Source organism: Falco naumanni, chromosome 12 (assembly GCF_017639655.2).
Source record: "Falco naumanni isolate bFalNau1 chromosome 12, bFalNau1.pat, whole genome shotgun sequence".
Classification (NCBI taxonomy): domain Eukaryota; kingdom Metazoa; phylum Chordata; class Aves; order Falconiformes; family Falconidae; genus Falco; species Falco naumanni.
The window spans coordinates 23,925,258-23,946,612 of record NC_054065.1 but is presented as its reverse complement, the minus strand read 5'-3'; the positions used below and the strand labels follow the sequence as shown (position 1 = coordinate 23,946,612).

General features: G+C 36.7%; 1 protein-coding gene across 1 annotated transcript in view; it reads left to right on the top strand.

Annotated features, from left to right (window-relative positions):
* The window catches only part of USH2A (usherin), a 391,715-nt gene that overhangs the window by 218,278 nt on the left and 152,082 nt on the right, over positions 1 to 21,355 (top strand). Inside the window, exon 37 of the mRNA XM_040612018.1 lies at positions 14,359 to 14,538. Coding sequence (XP_040467952.1) covers positions 14,359 to 14,538 — 180 coding nt within the window. The remainder of the gene's footprint in view (positions 1 to 14,358; positions 14,539 to 21,355) is intronic.

Here is a 21,355-nt window from a genome sequence, read left to right as displayed (position 1 = left end):
TAACTCCATGACTACTTTTTTTTTCAAGTAAGACATGTTATGCCTTTGAGGGATGGACTCATGAGATACAGGCTTTTTGAAGCATGGAAATCCTCCTAAATAAGTATAGGTCCTGGACAGGGCAAAGGATACCTGTATGAGAGCATGGGGGGGTTTCTAATGCATGTTGTATTTCTGTATTTTTACCCTGCCATCCCTAATGTATATTGTGAAACTCTGCTTGATGTGCTGTTATCTTGTCAGTGCCCTACTATAGCATATGGTATGTTGAGATAGCAGGTTGATGACATGGGAAGTGTTTAAATAATGTGTAACTTAACACTTTCTCTGTCATGAACTTGTTATTCTAACACTTTAGAGACACCAGCTGATCTCATGCTGAATATTCTATAGATGTCCCCAGGCTTAGCTTCTTTTTTTGTCCTGTTCCAAATCTTTCAAATTTCACGTATGTATGTTTCTGACTGTCTTAATATTTTATATACACTGTTTTTCCACCAAATGGATCTGCCATTCATCATATTTGTTTAAGATACCATATAACTTTCCATCCAGCAGTTTTTACAAATGCGCATACCTCACAGGAATTCAAGTGAACAGCTTGGGAGCTTATTGGTTATTTCCTTGTTATAATAAGTTGTATTTCATTCTAGACTGTTTTCTAATGGAACTACGTTGTCGTAAATAATTTGCAAAAGATTTAAAGTTGCTGTGGGCTTTTTTGGGGGTGGGGAATTATTTATCCTCTTACAGTAAAACCATCAATACATCAGTAAAGACTACACTGTAATACATAAAAGCAAGAGAGAATGTTCTGATTCTGCAGACTTCTTTAAATTCCTGAATTTTGAACCCAATATAAATGTTTTGTAATGCCTGTCCTGGTTTTCCATTGCTGTTTAGTTCTGATACTTCTGATTATACTTATTTTTGGATCTTTAGATACTAGCATGTCAAGGTCTTGGCAAATAGTGTGTGTCTGGTCAACATTTATCAATAACCAAATTGGAGAAGAAGGAAGTACTATCGTAATCTTATTGAAAATGTCACTGTGGAATTGAAGGCGTGAAATGTAGACGAGATAGTTTGGAATTTTTACAAGTAGAGGAGGATACTGATAATGGATTTTTTCCATAGTTTGACCATGCTTTAACAATGTATGCAAAAGAAGTAGCTGTATCAAGTAGCTTTCATTTCCTAATTCAACTGTTTATTTTTCTGACAATCTTTCTCTTTGAAAGTAGTTGTTAAAGTACAGGATGGAGCTTTTGTTGAGTCTGTTTCACCATTCTGACCTATACAGGTACATTTTCCAGAAAAGTGTTCCCGGAAACTGCACATGTGGATCAAATATGATTTTAGAAATTGAGGGCTCTGTCCCAATTCTGCAACAACATCTTCTCCTGCAAAGACAAGTTGCTTTGCCTCAAGTCATTTAAGTCCCAGTGCGTCCTTGGAAGAAGCCTTAAAGAGGCATTTGGTTTGCAATTGGTTAGTCCAAGGCATGAAATACTAATACTACCAGATCACAAACAGCTTTTCTCTCTTTAAGAGGAGTTAAAGTTCTTGTTATTATCTGATACACTTCCAATTCTCAAGAGGACTTGAGGGGGAAAGAAAGGTGACAGAGTCAGGCTTATTTCCCTCAAGTAGTTTCCTCGTTCAGCCCTATTTATCCTCAGGGTGGTTTAGATTAAGTACAGGGTCATTTTTAATTGCATCTGGATATCTGAAATTAAGTTCTAGTACAGGAAGAATCAGGTATTACCTCTTTTCCAGAGGAGAGAATTGGAGGAAATTCTTATCTTCCTACCTGTGTCAGATGACTGCATTAGCACAAAATGAATCCAAATCTGTAGTCCCCTGGATGTTGTGATGCATTTGAATGCAAGTTTGACATAAAGAGAATCCTTAATTAACTATATGTCCTCAGGGAGTTTCACAGCACAAAGTTGCAGGGTCTTACACAGAACTGTGTTGCTCATGAATATAGGAATCAATGTACATTTTAGTTTGGGGTTTTGTGGTTTGGGTTTTTTTGGTTTTATTTTTTTGTGGGTTTTTTTTTCTGTGTTTTTATTCTTTTTTAATTTTTGTAACTTCTGCTGTTGACATATTGTCCAAGGTTGTTACTTTTCAACAATGTAGTTTGTCTGGTATTTTTGTAAAGGGAAAATTATTTATCTTGTAACAGCTAATTTGGAGATACTGTACCAGAAAGCTTCCTTGCAGCCTATTCATTCTCTTGGTAAACTGGAGAATTCTGACAGCAGAATACAGCATTTTCTGATAAAAGGAAAAAAAGCTATGTCTATAAACAAGTTGACTTTCACGTATATACATTAGAATTTTTTTAATCTAATCTTTTTAGTTTAATATCTACTATATATACACAAATAGCACATATATACACAAAAAGCACAGGCCATCTATTAATTTGGTTTCTATTAGAAGGTTCCACTTGCAATCTTGACTGGACACAGTGCTTTCAGTACACTCTTCGATCTGTATTCAAACAGGAAACGTTAAGAGTCAAGCTAGTGCATAAAAGCAATGTCTGCTGGGGGAAGACATCCCACCTGCAGATGCCAACAGAAGGGGGCAGAGGAATGCTGAAGCCCCTTAAAGTTCCAAGCCTGTCTTGTGTTGAAGGGTTGAGAACGGAGAATGAAAATTCTCTGGGATGTTATCTTTAAAGATGCAGAGGGGGTAAGTGTTTTACATTTAGATCTGACAATTTTAAAAAAGCACAACAGTTTTTGAGAATTAAATGTGTTTCAGAAATTACTAAAACTAAAAAATTAAAACAGAGAGACTCGTTTGGCCAATTTTCATAGTGAATTTTTTAGATGTGGTTGTTTGCATTATTACCTCAAAATATAGATATCTAAGTATAGATTTGTATTTACAGTTGCTGCAACTGAATATGCAATACCTGACAATAAATACAAATTCAGATATGCTTTAATATTTGCAAGAAAAATTCTTTTACAAAAATGGCAGGATAGTCATTCCATACGTTTAATCAAAGCATATGATTTATTTTCAAGACAAGCTATCTCTTCAAAATCTTGCTAATTTTTTTCCCTGTTGTTGAGTATTTAATAAGCCTTTCCTCTTATGTAGCTGAACATTCAACAAGCTGATACCAAAAAAATCTGGGTTTTTTTTTCCATAGTAGGTAAATACTTGAACTGTTCTTCCTGCACTTAGTCATTTACCAAAGATGTTTATAATATAATGTGTTCCTGTGCCAGGGACAGACCATTTATCTATTAAGGACAGAAAAAGTCATTCCAACTTTACTCCAATAATTTAGGATTGCACAGCAACTCTATACGTTCTGCAACCTGAATTCCCTAGTAGTAATTCTTGTTTGTTTGTTTTTTAATATGATAGACACACTACATTTGACATTACTAAAAGAAAAAATAATCCTTTCTTTAAGAAGATGGCCCAAGGAGAGTACAGATTCTTAAGTTTTAAATAAGGGTAAAGTTTTCAAAAGGAATGTGAATCTGAAGAAACTGTGCTATTAATGATATTGGTAATTTACTGGTTACCTTTGTAATAGACAAATATTTAATCATTTCCGTTGTCATACTGTATGATGTTGCACAATGCCTAATGTACCTTAGTGCCTTAATGTTACTGATGCTAAGGACCCTGAAGGTGCTAAGGCAGGGTTTTCCAGAGCCTCTCCAAAACTATTTTCTGTTATAGTTCTCGTGCTGTTATTCTTGGATTATTTTTCTCATGGCCTTGCATTTGCAAACCCCAGTGGTGGTGTTGCAGTGGATCTTCATGGGAGCAGCTGTGATGCTGTGAGAATTGCTTCTCCCCACCAGATCTCCACCTCCCAAAACCTCGTACACAACAAAGTTGATTATAGTAATTTAAATGCTTGAGAAATATTTTCCATTTATACATGTACACAGATGTTTAATGACCAATCAGTATACAACACTCGCACTACGGCACACAGCACAAATAGCATCATAAATGGGAACAACCAACAGGGAGTTTGAGCAATTCCCAAAGGAGAGCATGTAGTGGCAGAGGGACGGCATGGCAAAAAATCATCATCCCACTGTGAGCAACAGCATTGGCATATTTGTCATTGCACCTGCTGCACCAGAGGGATACTCTCCTTACTCCCAAAGTAGGATGCTTTTGTGGGAGCCCTTAGCTGCTTTTCCAAGTCAGCCATCAAGGAGATTTTTCATATTTCATCCCCTTCCTCCCTCATTTTGTCTGTCTCCTTAGTTTTAGCTATAGACCTCACTAGTAAAAATCACTGCTTCTAAAGATGTTTTGGGGGGGGGGGAAGGGATGCATGATCCATTTTCAAATAGTCATGTTTAATCTCTTCACTAGAGCAGGACTTAGAGGTATTTTGGCACTGAGTAATGTACCATTTAAAGTTTGATTCGCATGTCTAGAAAGCTCTTAGGTTTGCATGCGCTTTAAGGTGATTATTGGGTAATGTTTAGTCATGCTTCGGTAGATTTTGAACAGCTTCACAATACACCATCTATTAGCATGATTTCCTTCAGCACCAGGTATGCTTTTCTTTTCTATCCTTTTGTACAGGTGACTCAGCGGAAAGCAAAATGAAAGCAATCTTCCTAATTTCTAAATTGGACTCTAGCATCAGACTATAGATAGTGTTTTAACTGAACTTTTGCATTTCTCTATTAACATAGTTAGGTTTTTGTCACACGTACATTGGTCTGTGTCTGTACTGTACTGCATGATTTATTGGTTTTCATGTTATAAAGCAGATATGTAGGACCCTATTTCTCTGAGGAACGTAGTATTGGTTCTTAACAGGCTGAAATTCCTAGTGACTGCCAATAGCAGGATAGTGTCGGAGACTATCCCTGCTCCCCTCGAACAGTCTAGGGAATAGCAGCAATCTTCTGGAAATGGCACTGATAAACAATATTGAGTAAAAGGGAATTTTCCAATCAGTTCTCCTGTAAAATAGTCTTTTAGTTAATGAATGTCTTCCAGAGTTTTCAACCCACATGAAGGCTGGGAAAGCTACGTTGACAGGCTTAGATATATATCGTAAATCCTAAATGCAAAAAAACCAATTTATGACGTCGGACACAAAATGATTAGTGTCAGTGATGTAAATATATGACCCTAAAAATATATGTAATCTGACTAGAGCTTCTGCAGGTGAAGAAATTTTGTTTGGATATTGTATGTGTTGATTTCAAACAAATATATTTCTCTGTAGAGACTCATGTAGAACCCATCTGTTTTCTCAGGTAAAGAAAGCATGATGAAAACTGGGATTTGACAAGCTTTTTTTAAGATTGTTTGAACTGTGTAAGGTGGGAGGCTCAAATTAGGTTTTGACTATGTGATTTTCTAGTGTTATACCAGAAAGAACAAGATACTATGATAGGTCATCCTTTTATAGAGATGATCACATGCAGCTGGTGTGGCTGTTTGTGTTTTTGCACTGAATAGGCTAGACAGAGCAACTCTGTAAGTACATACAACACACACTCACCTGAGTGATTCTGTGGTTCTTTCAATCTACAAGTGCATCATTTATGATGCCTCATGTAGGGTGACTGGAAAAGCCAAAAGAATGTCTTATGTCAAATAAAAATCCTAGATCAAGTTTAGGGCTTCATTCCTTCCAAAGTATTACAACTAAATGTAATGGCATTTGACAGTATTGACTTTTTTTATATGACTTCTTTCAGCTAGCTCAGCATTCTGAAAAAATAAATAGTCTTCTCCCTTTGTGATTGAAAGGGTTAAATAGTACCAATTCATTACCACTCACAAAAGGATTTATTTTGTTCTCATAAATCAGTTTTATTCCACATTTTTATTATTCCCTTGGGTCAGCTGTTCCAATTGAAATCAATACAAGTGCAAGTGACACAATCAATCTAGATATTTGATTATGGATTTGAGACTCCCAGTTCTGCTCTGTGTGTTTTGCTAGTCTCCTTCTGATACTGTCCCTGGAGAATGGAAAATTCTTATTGGCATCCGTGAATTATGGGCATAGATTCAGAAACCAGATACTGTGGTAATCTCCATTTATGTACTGCTGCAGCTAAAGAAAGAATGTCCTAACCATGGAAAAACAAACTTGAGGATTTTAAAGCTAACTGTGTCTGAAATATTTTAGAGTGTAAAGTCTCTCGTGAAGTAAACTTTATAAAGTCTCATCGTTTGTCTATAAAACCTCTCAGTCAAAATGGATGAAATCAATAATTACATGCTGTATCATCACCTTAACAACACAAGTACAGCAAATGTTTTTTTCTGTTTGATGCCTTCTGGTCATTTAATAGGCAATGTGATGTTATGCCACTTGGGCTACTAAACTGTGCTGGGACACTTTTTCATGTTCATGTTCGGATAAGAGCACCTGGACACAGGAAACATGTGAAATCCATGTAAAGTTGGTTCTACTTGTAGAATGCTTTCCAGAGTTGGGCGGCCTCACCCTATTTGATGATTTCTTTAGGTCACGGACTGAGTTCTTACAGTGTGTCCTTACAACACTTAGTATGGTGTGTGTGGATGGTCCAGAACTGATGCCCCTTGGTGGTGTTGCAGCACAGTGAGTTACAACACAAATGAATATACTTACAGCAGAGATTTAACACTTTACTGAATACACTGTCTTAACTGGAAGGTTTAAATGAGACAGACTCAGTTGCAAGACTCAGTGGACATTTCTATGTTTGTCAAAGAGTAATGAGAAAACCTAAACCAGTAATTCAAATACAAAAAGTTTCTTCTTGATAGTTTCATCTATAATTACAGAGTTTTTAAGTTGGAAGCTTCATGGCATTGAACTGGAAGCTCAAGGGTAGATGAGACCACGCACCAAACATTCTTCTCTGCCTACCATCATGACAGAGGCTAATTTGGCTGCAGTCATTAACTATCCGTGGGACCTGTGCTAACTTTCTTGTATGAGCTCCCCCATCAAGATGTGGGCTTTATTCATATTTCAGTCCATAGAACTAATGAGCATATAAATGCACATTCCTTTGTGTTTGTAACACTAATCACTTTTTTCTACTGACAGGCACAGGCTTTGCCTTAGGGTTCTTGAAGTATTCTGCAAATTTTCATAGAATCATAAGAACAGCTGAGGTCAGAGAGCACATATAGAGACAGTCCAAACCCCCGTCTCAAAGCAGGGTTAGCTGGAGGACATTGCTCAGGACAGTGACCAGCTGGGTTTTGAATATCTCCAAGGATGGAGACTCCACAACCTCTCTGGGCAACTTGTAAAAAAGCTTTTTTTCTTAGGTTTAAGTGGAATTTCTTGTATTTTCTGTGTGTACCTATTGCCCCCTGTTCTGTTGCTACATAATGCTGAGAAGCATCTGGCTTCTTTATATCTTCACATCAGATATTTATACACATTGATAAGATCCTCCCCCCCTTAGGCCTTCTCTTGAGGTTAAACGATCTCAGGTCTCTGTGTGCCAGATGCTTTGAGCCTTTAACCATCTTTGCATGGACTCCACTCCAGAAAGTCCATATCTATCTTGTAGTGGGGAGCCCAGAACAGGACAAGCACTCCAGATGTGTCTCGCCAAGGCTGAATAGAGAGGCAGGATCCCTTCCCTTGACCTACTGGCAATGGTCCTCCTAATGCAGCCCTCAAGGCTGTTGGCTGCCTTTGTTACAAGGAGTCATTGCTGTCTGATGTACAGCTTGTTGTGTACCGGGGCATCCGTGTCTTTTTCAAAGAAGAAAAGGAACTTTCCAGTATCAGCCCCCAGCCTCTGCTGGAGGCCAGCTCAGAGTGACAGACAGAATGTTCAGCGTAGACTGTCTTGAGATGTACAGAATGCATAGGATGGCTGTATCTAAATTTAAGTCTGTGAAAAGTCACTGAAGGTGCCTTTGCTTGTTTTAAAGTGAGGGACAAGGAGCTATGGAATATCTTTAGTACAGTCAAACTACATATGGGTCTTTGAGCCTTCAGATTTCTGCTGTATGCGGCCATAAGAAATTTTCTCTTGGTTGTTTTGTTTTTTTTTTAAATTTTTTAGTCTTAAAACTAAAGACTTTGTTCTACAGGAAAAAAGGAAAAACTTAAGTTTTTTTCAGTGCAGATAATGTGAACTGTTCCTTATTTACAGGAATAAGAATATTTTGGATTCATAGTTTTTTTCCAGTTTAGCATGGTACTTTTAAATTACCCATTTTGCCTCATCCAGCAACTGAGGATATGAATGAAGGTTTCCTGTGATAAGAGAGTCTTCAAGTTGTGGACTGTTTGATGGACTGAGACCATGATACATCCTTACGAACAACACATCTGTCAACTCATGAGCAGAGGAACAATGGTGGTTCAGGAGATTGAGGCACAAATTTGGCAGTGTACTCATCTCCAAAAAAACCCAAACAAACAAAAAAAAAACCACCCCAAAAAACCCAAACCCCAACCAAAAACAAAACCCCCAAACAAAAAAAACCCAAATCAAAACTCTCTGCAAAACATAACAAAACCTCCAACACTGTTGAAAAGAAGGGTATGGCATCAAAGCACAGAAACCACTTTAACAATTGTTAAACCAGTTTAAGAATTGAAGAATGGTTCATTATTACAGTTATTAGGAAAAGAGAGTCACTAATAATAGCAAGAAAGATTTTTAGCTGGTTTTTTTTATTGGGATAATCAAACAAATGGAAAGTCACGTTTTTCATTCTGAATACTGCACTAGAAACAGCAAGAAAGGGAAAGAGGGAGAGAGGTAGAGAAGAAAGATCTTAGCTGGGAGGCAAGGAATAGCTTGTGTGAAAGTTAATGAGGCTGAAGAATAAGCAAAACTAATGGACAAAAGAATGATCTTACGGAGGAGGAAGTGTGCATGTTCACAGAATTTCCCCCAGAAAGACGTGATACCAAAGAGTCAGAAAACAGCACAGGGTCAGAAACTCGTGGACAGTGAGGATGAGGTGTGGGAGAAGGATAGAGAAAAGGGGTGAAAAAGTGAGTTCTTGTTTCATTTTTATTTTGCTATTCTGACATTCACTTTTTCTGTGGCCCAAGATAACATGCTTAACCTCTGTATGCTCACACACAAATAAAGCAGGAGTAAAAATGACTGTGTGCTGATTAACGAAGTAATCTTTGTATAATTCTTTAGGTAGTCTTATGTACTATTTTTTGACCTGGATTTTTGCTACTTTTATTCTTTGAGTAGTCTTCTACAGTGATAATAGTTCTGCTTATGTCTGAATATTGTAGAGCAACATGCTTTCTAATGTAAAAGAGTTATCGGGATATACATAACGGAAGCAGTATAGATTGGTAATTTTTCGGAGCATGACATAAAGCCTTAAACTCACTCAAAACATACTTTTTGCCATGTAGTAGCACACTATGTAGTGTACTTTTGTGATTGAAGCCTCACATTATCTTGAAAGAGTGATATTGAAAGAAAATAATAGCTCATTAAACATTTGTGATAGTAAGATTTAAGTGTTTTAGGCTTAAGTACCCTTTTAGGTGTAAATCTCTCTGCATTTCAAAAACTATGGTTCTGTTACGTCATTTTCGTTCGGTCAAATCTTGGGGGTAAGATGAGCAGTCGGGCAATTTCTAGGACACCACAAATAGGAAGAGGTAGAAATCTGTTTTGCAAAGGTGGCTCCGTTATTGAAGTCCCATAAGAATACAGAGAAGTATAAGGAAGCTGATCATTGATGGATATTTTCTATATATTGATGGCTAGCTCTTGATTAGGAAAAGAAAAGCATGTGAGCACTCAGTAATACTTCTCACTAGCATGGCCTCCTTGCTTCCTGAAGTCAGCAGCATAGCTGTGTCAGGGTGTTTGCAATACCAACACATTAGACTTGTTATGTTTGATCTTATTACTTTAATAATCACAAATGCAGTGGTAGTAATAGCAGTACGCCCACACATATGAAACATGAAGTTTTTCTGTTTAATATATAAAAAGGAAACATCTCAGTTTATTACCTTTTTGCTTTAAAACACGGATTTTGATCCAGATGAAAAGAATACCTCTCAATGTGGCAAATTCTGGAAAGAAAAGGAATTTTTAAATGTGAGATGAATGTGTTTAGTTTGTATTATGTCTTTATTCCATTGCGGTCTTTGTCATGAGAATGGTTTCATGTTGTACCATTTCTGCGCTCCTTACAACCTTTGTCACATGAATAAGATATCAGAACGCTAATGACTAATATACAGTATTCTGTGTCTGCTGATACTATACTGTACTACTGTGACCTTTGCAATATTATGTATTCTGATTGGCTGTCCATTTCACCTCTTCCCCACAAGTTAATAAGGCTGTAAAAAGGAGAGAACTTGAAATCGCCAGCCAGTCAAATTACAGAATATTGAAAAGGTCAGAGCAGTACAGCACACAGAAAAAAATTATGGAATATATGAGGCATTAAAATTCTTGTGACAATGATTATAACAAGAATGGAAAAGGATACCCATTTATGTTATTTCAATCTAGTGAACCCCATAGGATGACGGACCCACGATGGCAGTAATTTACGCACCACCAACCCACAGCAGCTTTATTCACCTATTTACAGGGGTACTCAGCAACAGGAATGCGCATCTGCTTGGAAGCCCCCTTCAAAGTGTCCACCCAAAACCATAGTGAACCTTTAGACACATACTCACCACCTAGAGTGCTGTGTGAAGCTCAGCACTTTTAAACAAGGATTTTGAATGGAATGTGTATTTGTGTATATTTTTTAATGTAAGTATGTTTTATTACTCAGCTGTGCTTAAAGTATGGGTATTTTTTATGTTTAGGTATATTCTTTACCCTAATTTCTTCATTTGAATGTTTTTCTGAAAAACTGAGGTACTTTGATCTGGTATAACCTAGGAATAAACTGAGAACGGTACAGGTTTGTCTCCAATACTGGATTTAGTCAAAGTAGTCCCTCAGAAACGTTGGGGGAAATATGAAAAGCCCTATGAGCAGGAAGACTAGTAAAAGAACAAAATCATTGTGATGCAAAAATATGGAAAGTTTAAGGAGCATGGAGAAGCCTTTCATGTCTGCAAAGGGTTTAGTTTATTTTAAGAGGTTATAGGAGATCGTGGCTTTCAGCTCCTTTCCATCTGAATTATTTTTTTTTATATGGGTGCTTGTGTGTCTTAAATGTTGAAAGACGTGGTGAGCCAGTTCGAGGAGTTAGTTTTCTGCCTCCTTAGGCTGTTCATGTGAGCTGTGTCTTCAGGGGGTCTTGGTTGTTGGCCTGCTGGTAACTATTCATGGCAGGACTTACAAGGCAGAAACAAGGAGGTATTCTGGTGGAAACCACTTGTCTCAAGTAAAACAAAAGTCTCTCAGGACTTTACCAGTGTGTGAAGCAGCTGCTGTTTAGGTCTGCAGCAGGCTTGCTGGTAAGCTGCAGTAGGACCTGTGAGCAGGACGGAGAGAAAAATATATAAGAAAAATGGAAAAAAAGAGGCCTCCTCTGCTTATACTCACAAATCGGGTCCACACTGAAGCAGTCTAGGCAGGAATGGCATAGAGTGATATGACATGGTTATCGCCGTATCGCGTTCTGTCAGCCTGAACCTATGTGTCTGCATTTTCCAGCCCACTGAAAGCAAAGTTTAAGCAGTGAGAAGTGGTAAAGCTGCATATTGCAACTCACCCCCAGCAAGACTTGCATTTTAAAAATGTTCTTCTAATATTTTACTTGCCAGTAGCAGTAAGTTGCTTTGTTGGGAACTGGGATAAAACACCTTTTGTCTGTGTAAAATTCAGGTTAGGAACCTTGCAAGTACTCCTCAGCTTTTTATTAAAAGCAATAAAAAATTTTGAACTGCTGTGTTGTCTACCTCATTGTAAATTTGCAAGTTCATTTTTGAGCTGAATAAAATGGTTATGTAATTACATACTTCTCCTAATTATTGAGTAATTACATACTTCTTATAATTGCCGAGTAATCACTCTGCTATAACTAGAATTTAATGTTACAACTAATTGTATAATTACTGTATATTAATGTTGTTATCCAGGCAACTTGGAATAGAGTGTTATCCTGTTAATTCCTTTTCTATTACTCAAAACTCTATTTTTAAAAAATATAGTGTAGTTAGCCATTGGAAGAAAGATTAATAGTGGAATAAAAATATCAGCAGAGGAAGTACATGCTTTTGTTCTGGGCTCAGGTGGGTGAGAATAGAAATATGAACATGTTAAAACTGTACTGTAGATAGAAAAAGTTTAATTTTCTCATTAATTGGATACATAAATTGCTGTTAGAGCGCCTACTTTTATGCTTGAGGTTTGAATCTATCCTATGTGCTTTGATCTGTCAACACTAGATTTTTAAACTTTCCTACACATTGTAGGGGAAACTTAAAAAATGCATCTCTTTTCACAGCCGGCTGAGTTCTGAAGTGTTGCATGTCACTAGGACCTTCAGAATGATTATGTCAGTTAGCCATTTCCACTGGCTTTACTGTTGTTAATAAGACAGTAGGTGCATGTAACAGTCGTATGTTGTTGGGTGGGCACTGCATATAATGTTGCAGACTGCCTGGTAGTGCACGGAAAAGCTGTGATAGGTGGCGGGAGAAATGTGCTTTGTTGGATTGTCTCTACTCCACGCACAGGGATGGTTTCACAAAGGTGCAGAAGGAAGGTTTGAGATACAATTTAAGAGCTGATATCAAGTAATGCATATTCATTTTTCTAGTGATGGCTGAGTAGCCTGGGTACGCAAGACTACTGTAGTTTGTTGTGGTATGGCATGGTGTAATCCAGGCAGACTTTGAGCAGTGGGGAACTAGGCTACATGGCATATTTACAAAAAAAGTTTATTAAACTGTCCCGCTCCCCCAAAACTCAGAAAGTAAGTTTGCTATATTTTACTGTGAGAATAACTGAAAACACCCTTTGTGCAGCTCTGTGAACATCAAAATAATGGAATGGCTTGGACTTGTACCATAAGTGAATCACAGATTGTTTATAGGAATCCCAAAATCCAGATCACTCATCCATGGTTAAATGTAATGCATATGCACACTTCAGTGCACATCATAGAAATACAGAACATTTGAAACTGTTTCAGGTTTAAAAACATTTCAGTTTTAACAGTTCATTTGAAACTTGCATAAAAATGAGTAAACCCAATGAGTTTCACTTAAAAAATAGAGAGATAGTTTCTAAGCGTTTTCTAATTCTGTCTTTTTTAGATTTTGTAGAGGACTCAATGTGAATATTCAATCTTCTGCCTGTGCCAACGCCTTAATTAATTTAAGATATTTTCAATAGTTATATTCTGTTTAATGTCATTCTTGTACCTGTAGTCTCAGACTTGTGTGATTCTGCTGCTTGTAATGCAGAATGTCTATCGACTTCAATGTGAGAGCTCTCCATGGGATGCTGGATAGTAGTAATAATATTAATCATTTATATAGCACTTTATATGTTCAAAATATTGGATAATCTTTAAATGAGCTCAGCTTTGCTCTCAGATACATGAGTGAAATCTTCATTGAGTCAAAAAAAATTGTTACTTGGTATATAGTGTTCTATTTTCCAGTCTTACTCATTGGGTATTTTGGAAAGGTTTATTTTGTTATGTTTGTAGGGTAGAATATTGTCTTATCTTACTTGATTTTGACATCTTTAAAGGGTTGTAAAGAACACATAGGTTGCTTTGATGTCCTCTGATGATTTCAGCTGATAAACTGAATACTTCATATCCTTGTTTTATCTTTGAAAGGACAGCAGGCCATGCTGGAAAGCATGTGTTTCTTACTACAGATGACTAGTTTTTATGTATGCAATGGAGTTAGCTTATAAACTCCTAAGGTAAGTGTTTTTCTAGTGAATTCAAGAAGTTTTACCAGTCTTTCGTAGACATAAGAATTAACCTTAATGTTTTGAGTTTGCAGTTACCACACAACTGTTCTAGAACATGCGTAATTTCTGAAAACTGGGTTCTGTTAGCAGAATATAGCAGCCAGCTTTGCAATTGCATGGTTGGTTCGTTTATTTTCCAAGTTTTATATGTACCACAAACTGTTGGCAAAAGGCGGAGGAAATAGCGAGTAATATTTTTTCTTCCGGATAGGCCATTTTTTTGGTGTTATTGGTATCAATGGCAACTTCTCATTTGAGTAGAAATACAACTTGATCCTGACGTTGGTGAACCTTCTTTAGCAGGGGGTTGGACTAAATGATCCAACAAGAGGTCCCTTCCAATCCTGACTGTCCTGTGATTCTGTGACTTGATTTATAAAGACAGCAAACTGTAGCAGATGCAAGGTCTAACATTTATTCTTCTCTGCCCTCCCCCCCCCCCCGCCTTTTTTTTTTTTCCTAACAGATAATGCTAATTATTCTATTCTAAATGATACTCGGACATTATGCAACTGCAGCGAATCCAATGTATGGGTACCCATTAAAGGACTGATTCCATTTTCTAACTACACAGTACAAGTGAATGCTTCCAACAGCCAGGGCAGCTTGATAAGTGATGCCATAACAATAGTCATGCCTCCAGGAGGTAAGTATGAAAAAGTGCTTTTTCTGTGCATGTAACAATTACACAAATACTCTGTTGAACAAAACGTTATTTATTACTGCAACTGAGGACTGGAAGGTCAGAAGAATATGTTCACATTAGTGGTTCTTGTTAACAAAATTGTACTTTTCAGCTACTAATTTGTCAAATTGTTCACTTTAAGAACTGGAGAGTGAAAACAGGTAGTTGTATAGTTAACATGTTAAGTAAGTGAGAAGTGCATTATATTTTTTTTTCTGTCAATGGTGGTGTATTTTATCATGGACAGCTAATCTTGAGAGTCACCTGCATTTTGTAATCTGTTTTGGAATAAAAGTTGTAAGTGCTGACAAAGAGCACTTACTGGATAGACTTGGATAATTTGTTTAGTAATAGTAATATAAAGCATTGGTAGTATATTGAGCCAGAATACACAAACTGGTGTACTTGTAAGGAAGTCAATTGAAATGTGATGACTTATAGTGAATGATCATGGCTGTAAACCTCTCTGGATGTTATCTTCATAAAAATTTGAAATAAGAGAATTGAGCAAATAGTCCCTAAACACTGTGTGTGTATTTTTATTTTTTTAAAAATGAAAGCTTAAATTTACAGCTCATGTATATGTGTTCCTTTTACATTCTTTTTTCATGGACATTCTAGTGAATTAGCTTTTGTTGAATTAATGCCAATGGAAACAATTTTGAATTCTAAAGTAAGAACTCAGCAAAACTTGATCTTGAGAGAGGTGTAGGTGTACCTGATGACCAGAAATAGCATAGAGTGACATACATATTTTTTGAAAGTAAAGTAAAAACAAATCCCATAAACCTTACAGCTCAGAAATACAATTACACTTGGAACAGTTTGCTTGCAAACAGATGGATTGATGGATTAGGTCTGGGGCCAAACCAACAGAAAGACTTCTGAAAAGTTAATAAGTAAAAGGCAGACATTGTATGACAGATTACTGAGAAGCAAGGAAAAGGTAAATTCCCTGCATGTTTTATACTTTTCCAATCTTACTGCCAAATTACTTTACAAATTCATATTAACAAATATACATTATCATATAATAAAAAACTGCATCTTACTTTTATTGTTCACTTAAGACTGAGCAGTAAGACACTGACATTTCTAATCTCAATGTCACATTTCAATTTTGCATGTAGAAATAACAAAATTTGGTGGTGGAAATTTTACCAAATGAGAAGGTAAGGGATCTTTAAAGATAGGCAAGGATGTGCACAAGTTTATGACAGCCATTAAGATACACTTTCTTTCATCATTAGATTGTTGTTGATTACAATTAGAAAACTTATAGCTTTGAAATTATCTTTTTTATGACCTTGTGGTAATTTAAAAGCAATACCTCATTGATTAAATAGGTTTTAGTTCATGCTTCCTTTTAGTTAATGATCTGAAAACATATTATCCTGATTTACACATAAAATCATGCTGAAAAGCATGTGGCATTCACTAGGATATGTGTGTTTAAGTAGAATTAAATTAGCAGTGAGAGTTATTAAAGAAATCTTCCATACTATTGTCCAGTGGACTGTGATCTGTAGTGAAATGAATAATAAATGAAGCAGTGCATATGAGGGGAGTACTCTCACACACACTATAATCTCACTATGTGTGTACACATATACAGACACACGTGTGTGTATCTAGGAAATGCATGTTTAATTTACTATGACGTTTATTGTAATGACTCTTTGATTTCCATACAGTTCCGTTGTATGCTAAATTGTGAGTCTAATGGTCATTTTACACTGGGCTGTATTCCGTGCCTTCACTTACAAACACTTTCTAAACAATTTCTAGTGAAATCTAGATGCTACTAACATCAGAAGGAATTTTATTTTTTATTTCAGTAAGCAAGATTTCACTTTGACAGAAGTTTTGTTTTATCAGGGAGTGAAAGAGATCTCATGATGTACAAAATCATAGCCTTTTAACGAGGGTTAAAATGCAGCATCCTCTTTTCAAGCATAACAAAAAAAAGCTGTTTCAAAAATTTGCATTGTGGGGAGTACTTCATGGAGCTTGGTAGAAGACTTTATAAGAGGGAGAGTGATAGAGGACAAAGGAGTATTCCATTTCAAAGTTACTGCAGATAGCTTTTCTAATTATGATAGAATTTTTTTATCAAACGTGCATTTCTTTTGTTTCGTTTTTTATTTAAAATGTATCACACATAATGTAAAGCATGCCAAGTCTTTAGTGTTACCTGATTGAATATATCTTAATTTCTCATCAAGCTGATTTGCCATGCTTAAAAAAAAATATCTTAGAAATAAGGAATTTATTGTATCTGAGCTCTTGACTAAAATTGCAGTGCAGGTTCAAGAGTTCTTGGAAAGATTAAAAAAATAAAAACTGAATCCAAATGTTAATCCATAAATATGAAACTTTCTTCTGACCCTTACCCTGTAGTGGTCTGGAGTTACTAATGGGGTTAGGATTTCAACTCTTAATGGGGCTTGGTGCATTAGTGTTTTGTATGCATGGAATTCAGCATTCAGTTTAATAAGTGGTTGACATTGGTGATGTCCCTTAATTTGCTTAAATCTAATTGGCTCTTTTATCAGTCAAACCTGTATGGATTGGCAATTGATCAGAAAGGGTCAGCCATGACTGTGCATGTACTTAAATGCTGGAACCACCCGTTAAAGTCACTGTTGCATAATAAGAAGCTGAAACCATGAGAACAAATGATCTTCAGAGTCAGAAGGCAAAAGAAAGCAGAGAAGTTTCTCAGGATGTTCAAGTTCAGAACAAAGGCATTATGGAGTATATAAATTTTAAATACACTGCTTTTTGCCTCAAGACTTAATGCTTTTTTCCAGATGAACTGAAATCTTGTCTGAAACTGTCTTTGTTACATCAAAGAACTGCATAGAAAGCTAAAAGAGATGGAAGAAGCATAAAAGGGCATAGTTTAAAATGATTAGTGACAAATTTCATACTGTAGAGGTAGAAGTAAATTTTTTTGAGTTTCATATTTTTTCCAAAAAGAATAAATTTGTTCTATTTATCTTGTCCTAAACTGCTTTGGTAGAAGTTGTAAAAAATAATATACTAGACGGTGCTTCACATTAATTTGAGGATGCCAGCCAGTAAAAGATCTGGAGAACAAATTGTTTTAGAATTAGTTTAATTAGGTAAATGAATTGAAATGATACAGTGGAAGTAAAACTGCAAAAATCTGGGAGAAAATCTTCTGCACGCAGTCCTCGGTTATATATTTTTCTTCTTAACGAGTGCTATTTCTGATGTAGTGGCATATAGAGGACCCCATTATTTTAGGATTGCTTTGTAATATGAGGTGGTAAGCTAACAGAAAAGAAAGTTTCAGTCTCTACTGGGAATAGCTTATTAGTTAAATCCATTTGTTCCCTTCCCTCAACCACAATAGCCCTAGTATGGAAGGGGATGAGAAGTCCTGCAGAAAGGAAGAAGATAGATAATGTTGAAAAAAATGAGTGCAAAGAGAGAACAGAGACAGGCTGTTGATCAGACGGGAAACAGGCAAGTGGAGGCTCAGTCGCCACCTCCAAAGCACAGAAAAAGGCTGGATTCCTGACTAATGACAAGAGGTGTGACGCTTGCAGATATAGATGGAAATTCTGTATCACATTGTGGAGTTGTCTCTGTGTGGTTGCTTGTGCTTGGGATTACAAACCATTGACTTGGTGCTGACTTATCTATAGAAAAAAGCCTCAAAGAATTGATACATTTTCCCTATCTAAAACATAAAAGGGAGGATACTCTGAAAAAAAGAATTGCCTGAGCATTGTCTCTTTAATCTCTGCCATAATTTATGAAGTATGTTGTTCGTTTTTATGGTCTGTCTGTGATTTGCACAACATAGGAATGTCTAGCGCTGAAAGATGTGAGATTTTTGCTTTACACTCTTAAGCCACTTGCCCTTTTCTGGTCCCTTGTTTGCATGTGCGATGCTGCATGCCTCTTCCTAGGAGCTTGGGCTACTTCTCACCAGCCAAAAGTGAGCCCACATACTTGCAGCTGTTGATGTTTGTTCAACATCTACAGAGGATGGTGTCCTGCAGTCAGAGGGTTTCAGCCACTGCTAGTTTAGGTGGGAACACCTCTGAGACTGGATATTGAACCACATCATAGGATCATTGATCTAATCATGCAAACAAATAAGATTCACATCATACACCTTCTATTCGCATCTGAAAGTATTTGGTCGTGCAGGTTGATCGCTGAAGCCAACAGACCTCCTTAGGTGAATGAATATTCAGTAAACAAAGCAAACTGATGCTCTTAGGCCAGAATTATTTAGGAAGAAAAATCAAGCCTGAATATGCTAGGGGTCTCCCTGTGAGACAGGTTTGTTTTTTCCATGATGCTCAGTATCACATTGATAGTCACATCATAAAACTTGTTTTGAGAGAATCTCCTTTACTTCAAATTTCAGGTATTTCTGAGGCATCAGTTGCTTTTCTAACTTGTCTCCTTCCCCCCCCTATTATTTGGTTCTTTCTTTTTTATTTTTCTTTATGCTGCCCCCCACCACCCACCACCCCCTTGGTAGTCTTGGACTAAAATTTAACAGGATTCTTTTTGTTCTATATCTTTTGTTTCTTTTTAATTTTTCTTCTCGTTTCATTCTCTTATGCGACTTCTTGTGAAGGTAGAGTAGTAAAATCAGGATTTAAAAATGGGAAAAAATAAATGAAAGGTAGTTTAGGAAAAAAAGAGGTTTTGGCATCGTTCTATTTTATTCATTGTGAAAAAAAATAAGTTTTTAAAAATTCTGATTTCTCAAACATTTGCGTGTTAGCTCTGTAACTTCATAATAGTATGATCTTTGATTTTGATGAAGAACAGGAAATGTTTTAAACAAAGTTGTTGCAAAGAAGTCTACAGGGGTGCGGTGAGGAGCATTAACAGAAAGGTCTTTGTGAAAAATTGTGACCAGATCTTTTCTAGAGGTAGTTTAAGGAGAGCAGGATAGAGTAGGGAGGGGGAAAGAACTCTCCTACATCTCTCATCAATGACCTAGCTAATTAAAGAGTGTCAGTGGCAAGCTGTGTAAATTGTCCGTTCCAGTTCCTTTTGTCCAGAAAGATGATTTCATGGGGATATAAGGGTAAGATTGCAGAAGTGCTTGTGTGGAAAACTGGGAGCTGTTCTAATGAAACAGTAATTCTTCTCTAACCTCTGCAGTATTGAACTGATTGTCATTTTCATTAGTTCTACTTTTTTTCTTTTATTCCCTTCTCCCAGTCTGTTCAGCACATCTTTTGGTGAGCTCATACTGTATCTATTCTTGGTTTTGGGTGGGCGTTTGGCTGGTAAGAGAAGAGAGAAGTAAGACTCATTCCTGAAAGGTTGTATCTTCACACTCTGGCAATAGGAGGCACAGAGGTGCCCTCTTTACTGCTCACTTTCCTAAATTGCAGCCAGCTGGGGCTCAGCCTAACTCCACACATCATAAAGGACCACCTCAAGGTTGCTTTAAATTGAAACTTAGCCTAAGTCCCTACTTATAAAACTGGAGTGCCAGAAGCCAATGACACTCCAACTTTGTCCTTTTATTTCCAATAGCCACCTTCCTTTTGCCCCTACACTGTACCTTTTTGGGGTGAGGCATATCTTCCATAGTTACAGCTATGGTGTTTCCATGCTGTAGACGTAGGACACCTGTAGTTATCAGCTCTTAGGTTATTTTCTGTCTTCTGGAGCTGCATGAAACAGGGCAAGAAGATCCAAATTGCAATTCTAGTTGCCTAGGAGAATATGGCTGGTTTTGCTTGCTTGCGGCATGCCAGTTGAAAGGGAGGACTGTGCAACAGCTTGAAATAGCCAGTTGAGGGTCTATAAGCAGGCAATTAACCTCATTGTAGAGGTCTCACTCCAGGTCTTTCCAAAACCTAGCCTTAGCATGAGGTCCAGGTGGTACTTAAGATCTCCTGGAAGAAACGTGTGGTAAAGCAGATTTCATGCTGGAAAACTACAGCTTGATGGTATTTCTTAAAAACAGAGGAATATAGACAACTGGGGAAAATGGGATGTTGGGGAATTTAGCAGCAAATCATTATTTAAAATTATTACCTACCATCACATAAGCCTATTTTGGACTAATTTCAATTGTACATAAAAAAGAAGACAATTTAGACGAAGTATGCAATTTTTATATAATCTTAAGCCTGTTCATGGTTAGATTTTTTTTCATTCTGTGTAAATCTGAACTAGACTGTTCAGTACTCTAATTACAGTCAACAGTCCTTGTGATAAATTAGGTTCTTCTTTAAAGGAATTCTACAATAAAATGACATTGAAATTCCTACAGAAAACATACAGAAAACATTTTAAAAATCTCACCATGAATTTTGTCTTTTGAACCATTTTCAAGAAATATTAAAACAATAGGAATTGGATCAATTCTTATGTTACCTTGCTACTATGATTTGCACTGCTTTTCTAAAAAGCTCACTTTATTATATTTATTTTTGACAACTCCTGCCCCTGTAGTTTCCAGAATAAAATGGCGTTTTCATTACCTGTCAGCAAAGGTAAATGTCTGTGTGTTGGGTTTGGGGGTAGGGTTTTTTTTGTAATTTCATTCTGAATTTTCTGAGTTGAAGTTAGTCTTCTGAACAAAAAGCACTTAAGTGGCAAGGGTTTTTTTGAGCTACTTTGTACAGTTGAGGAAGCTTTGAAGTTCCTGGACAGAATAGCAAAGTTCTGTTACCCTGTTACATATTTGTCACATTTCTATACTAAAAAACAAAAACCAAAACAAAACCCAAAAAGGTTAAGAGGAGAAAAATTAAGGTTC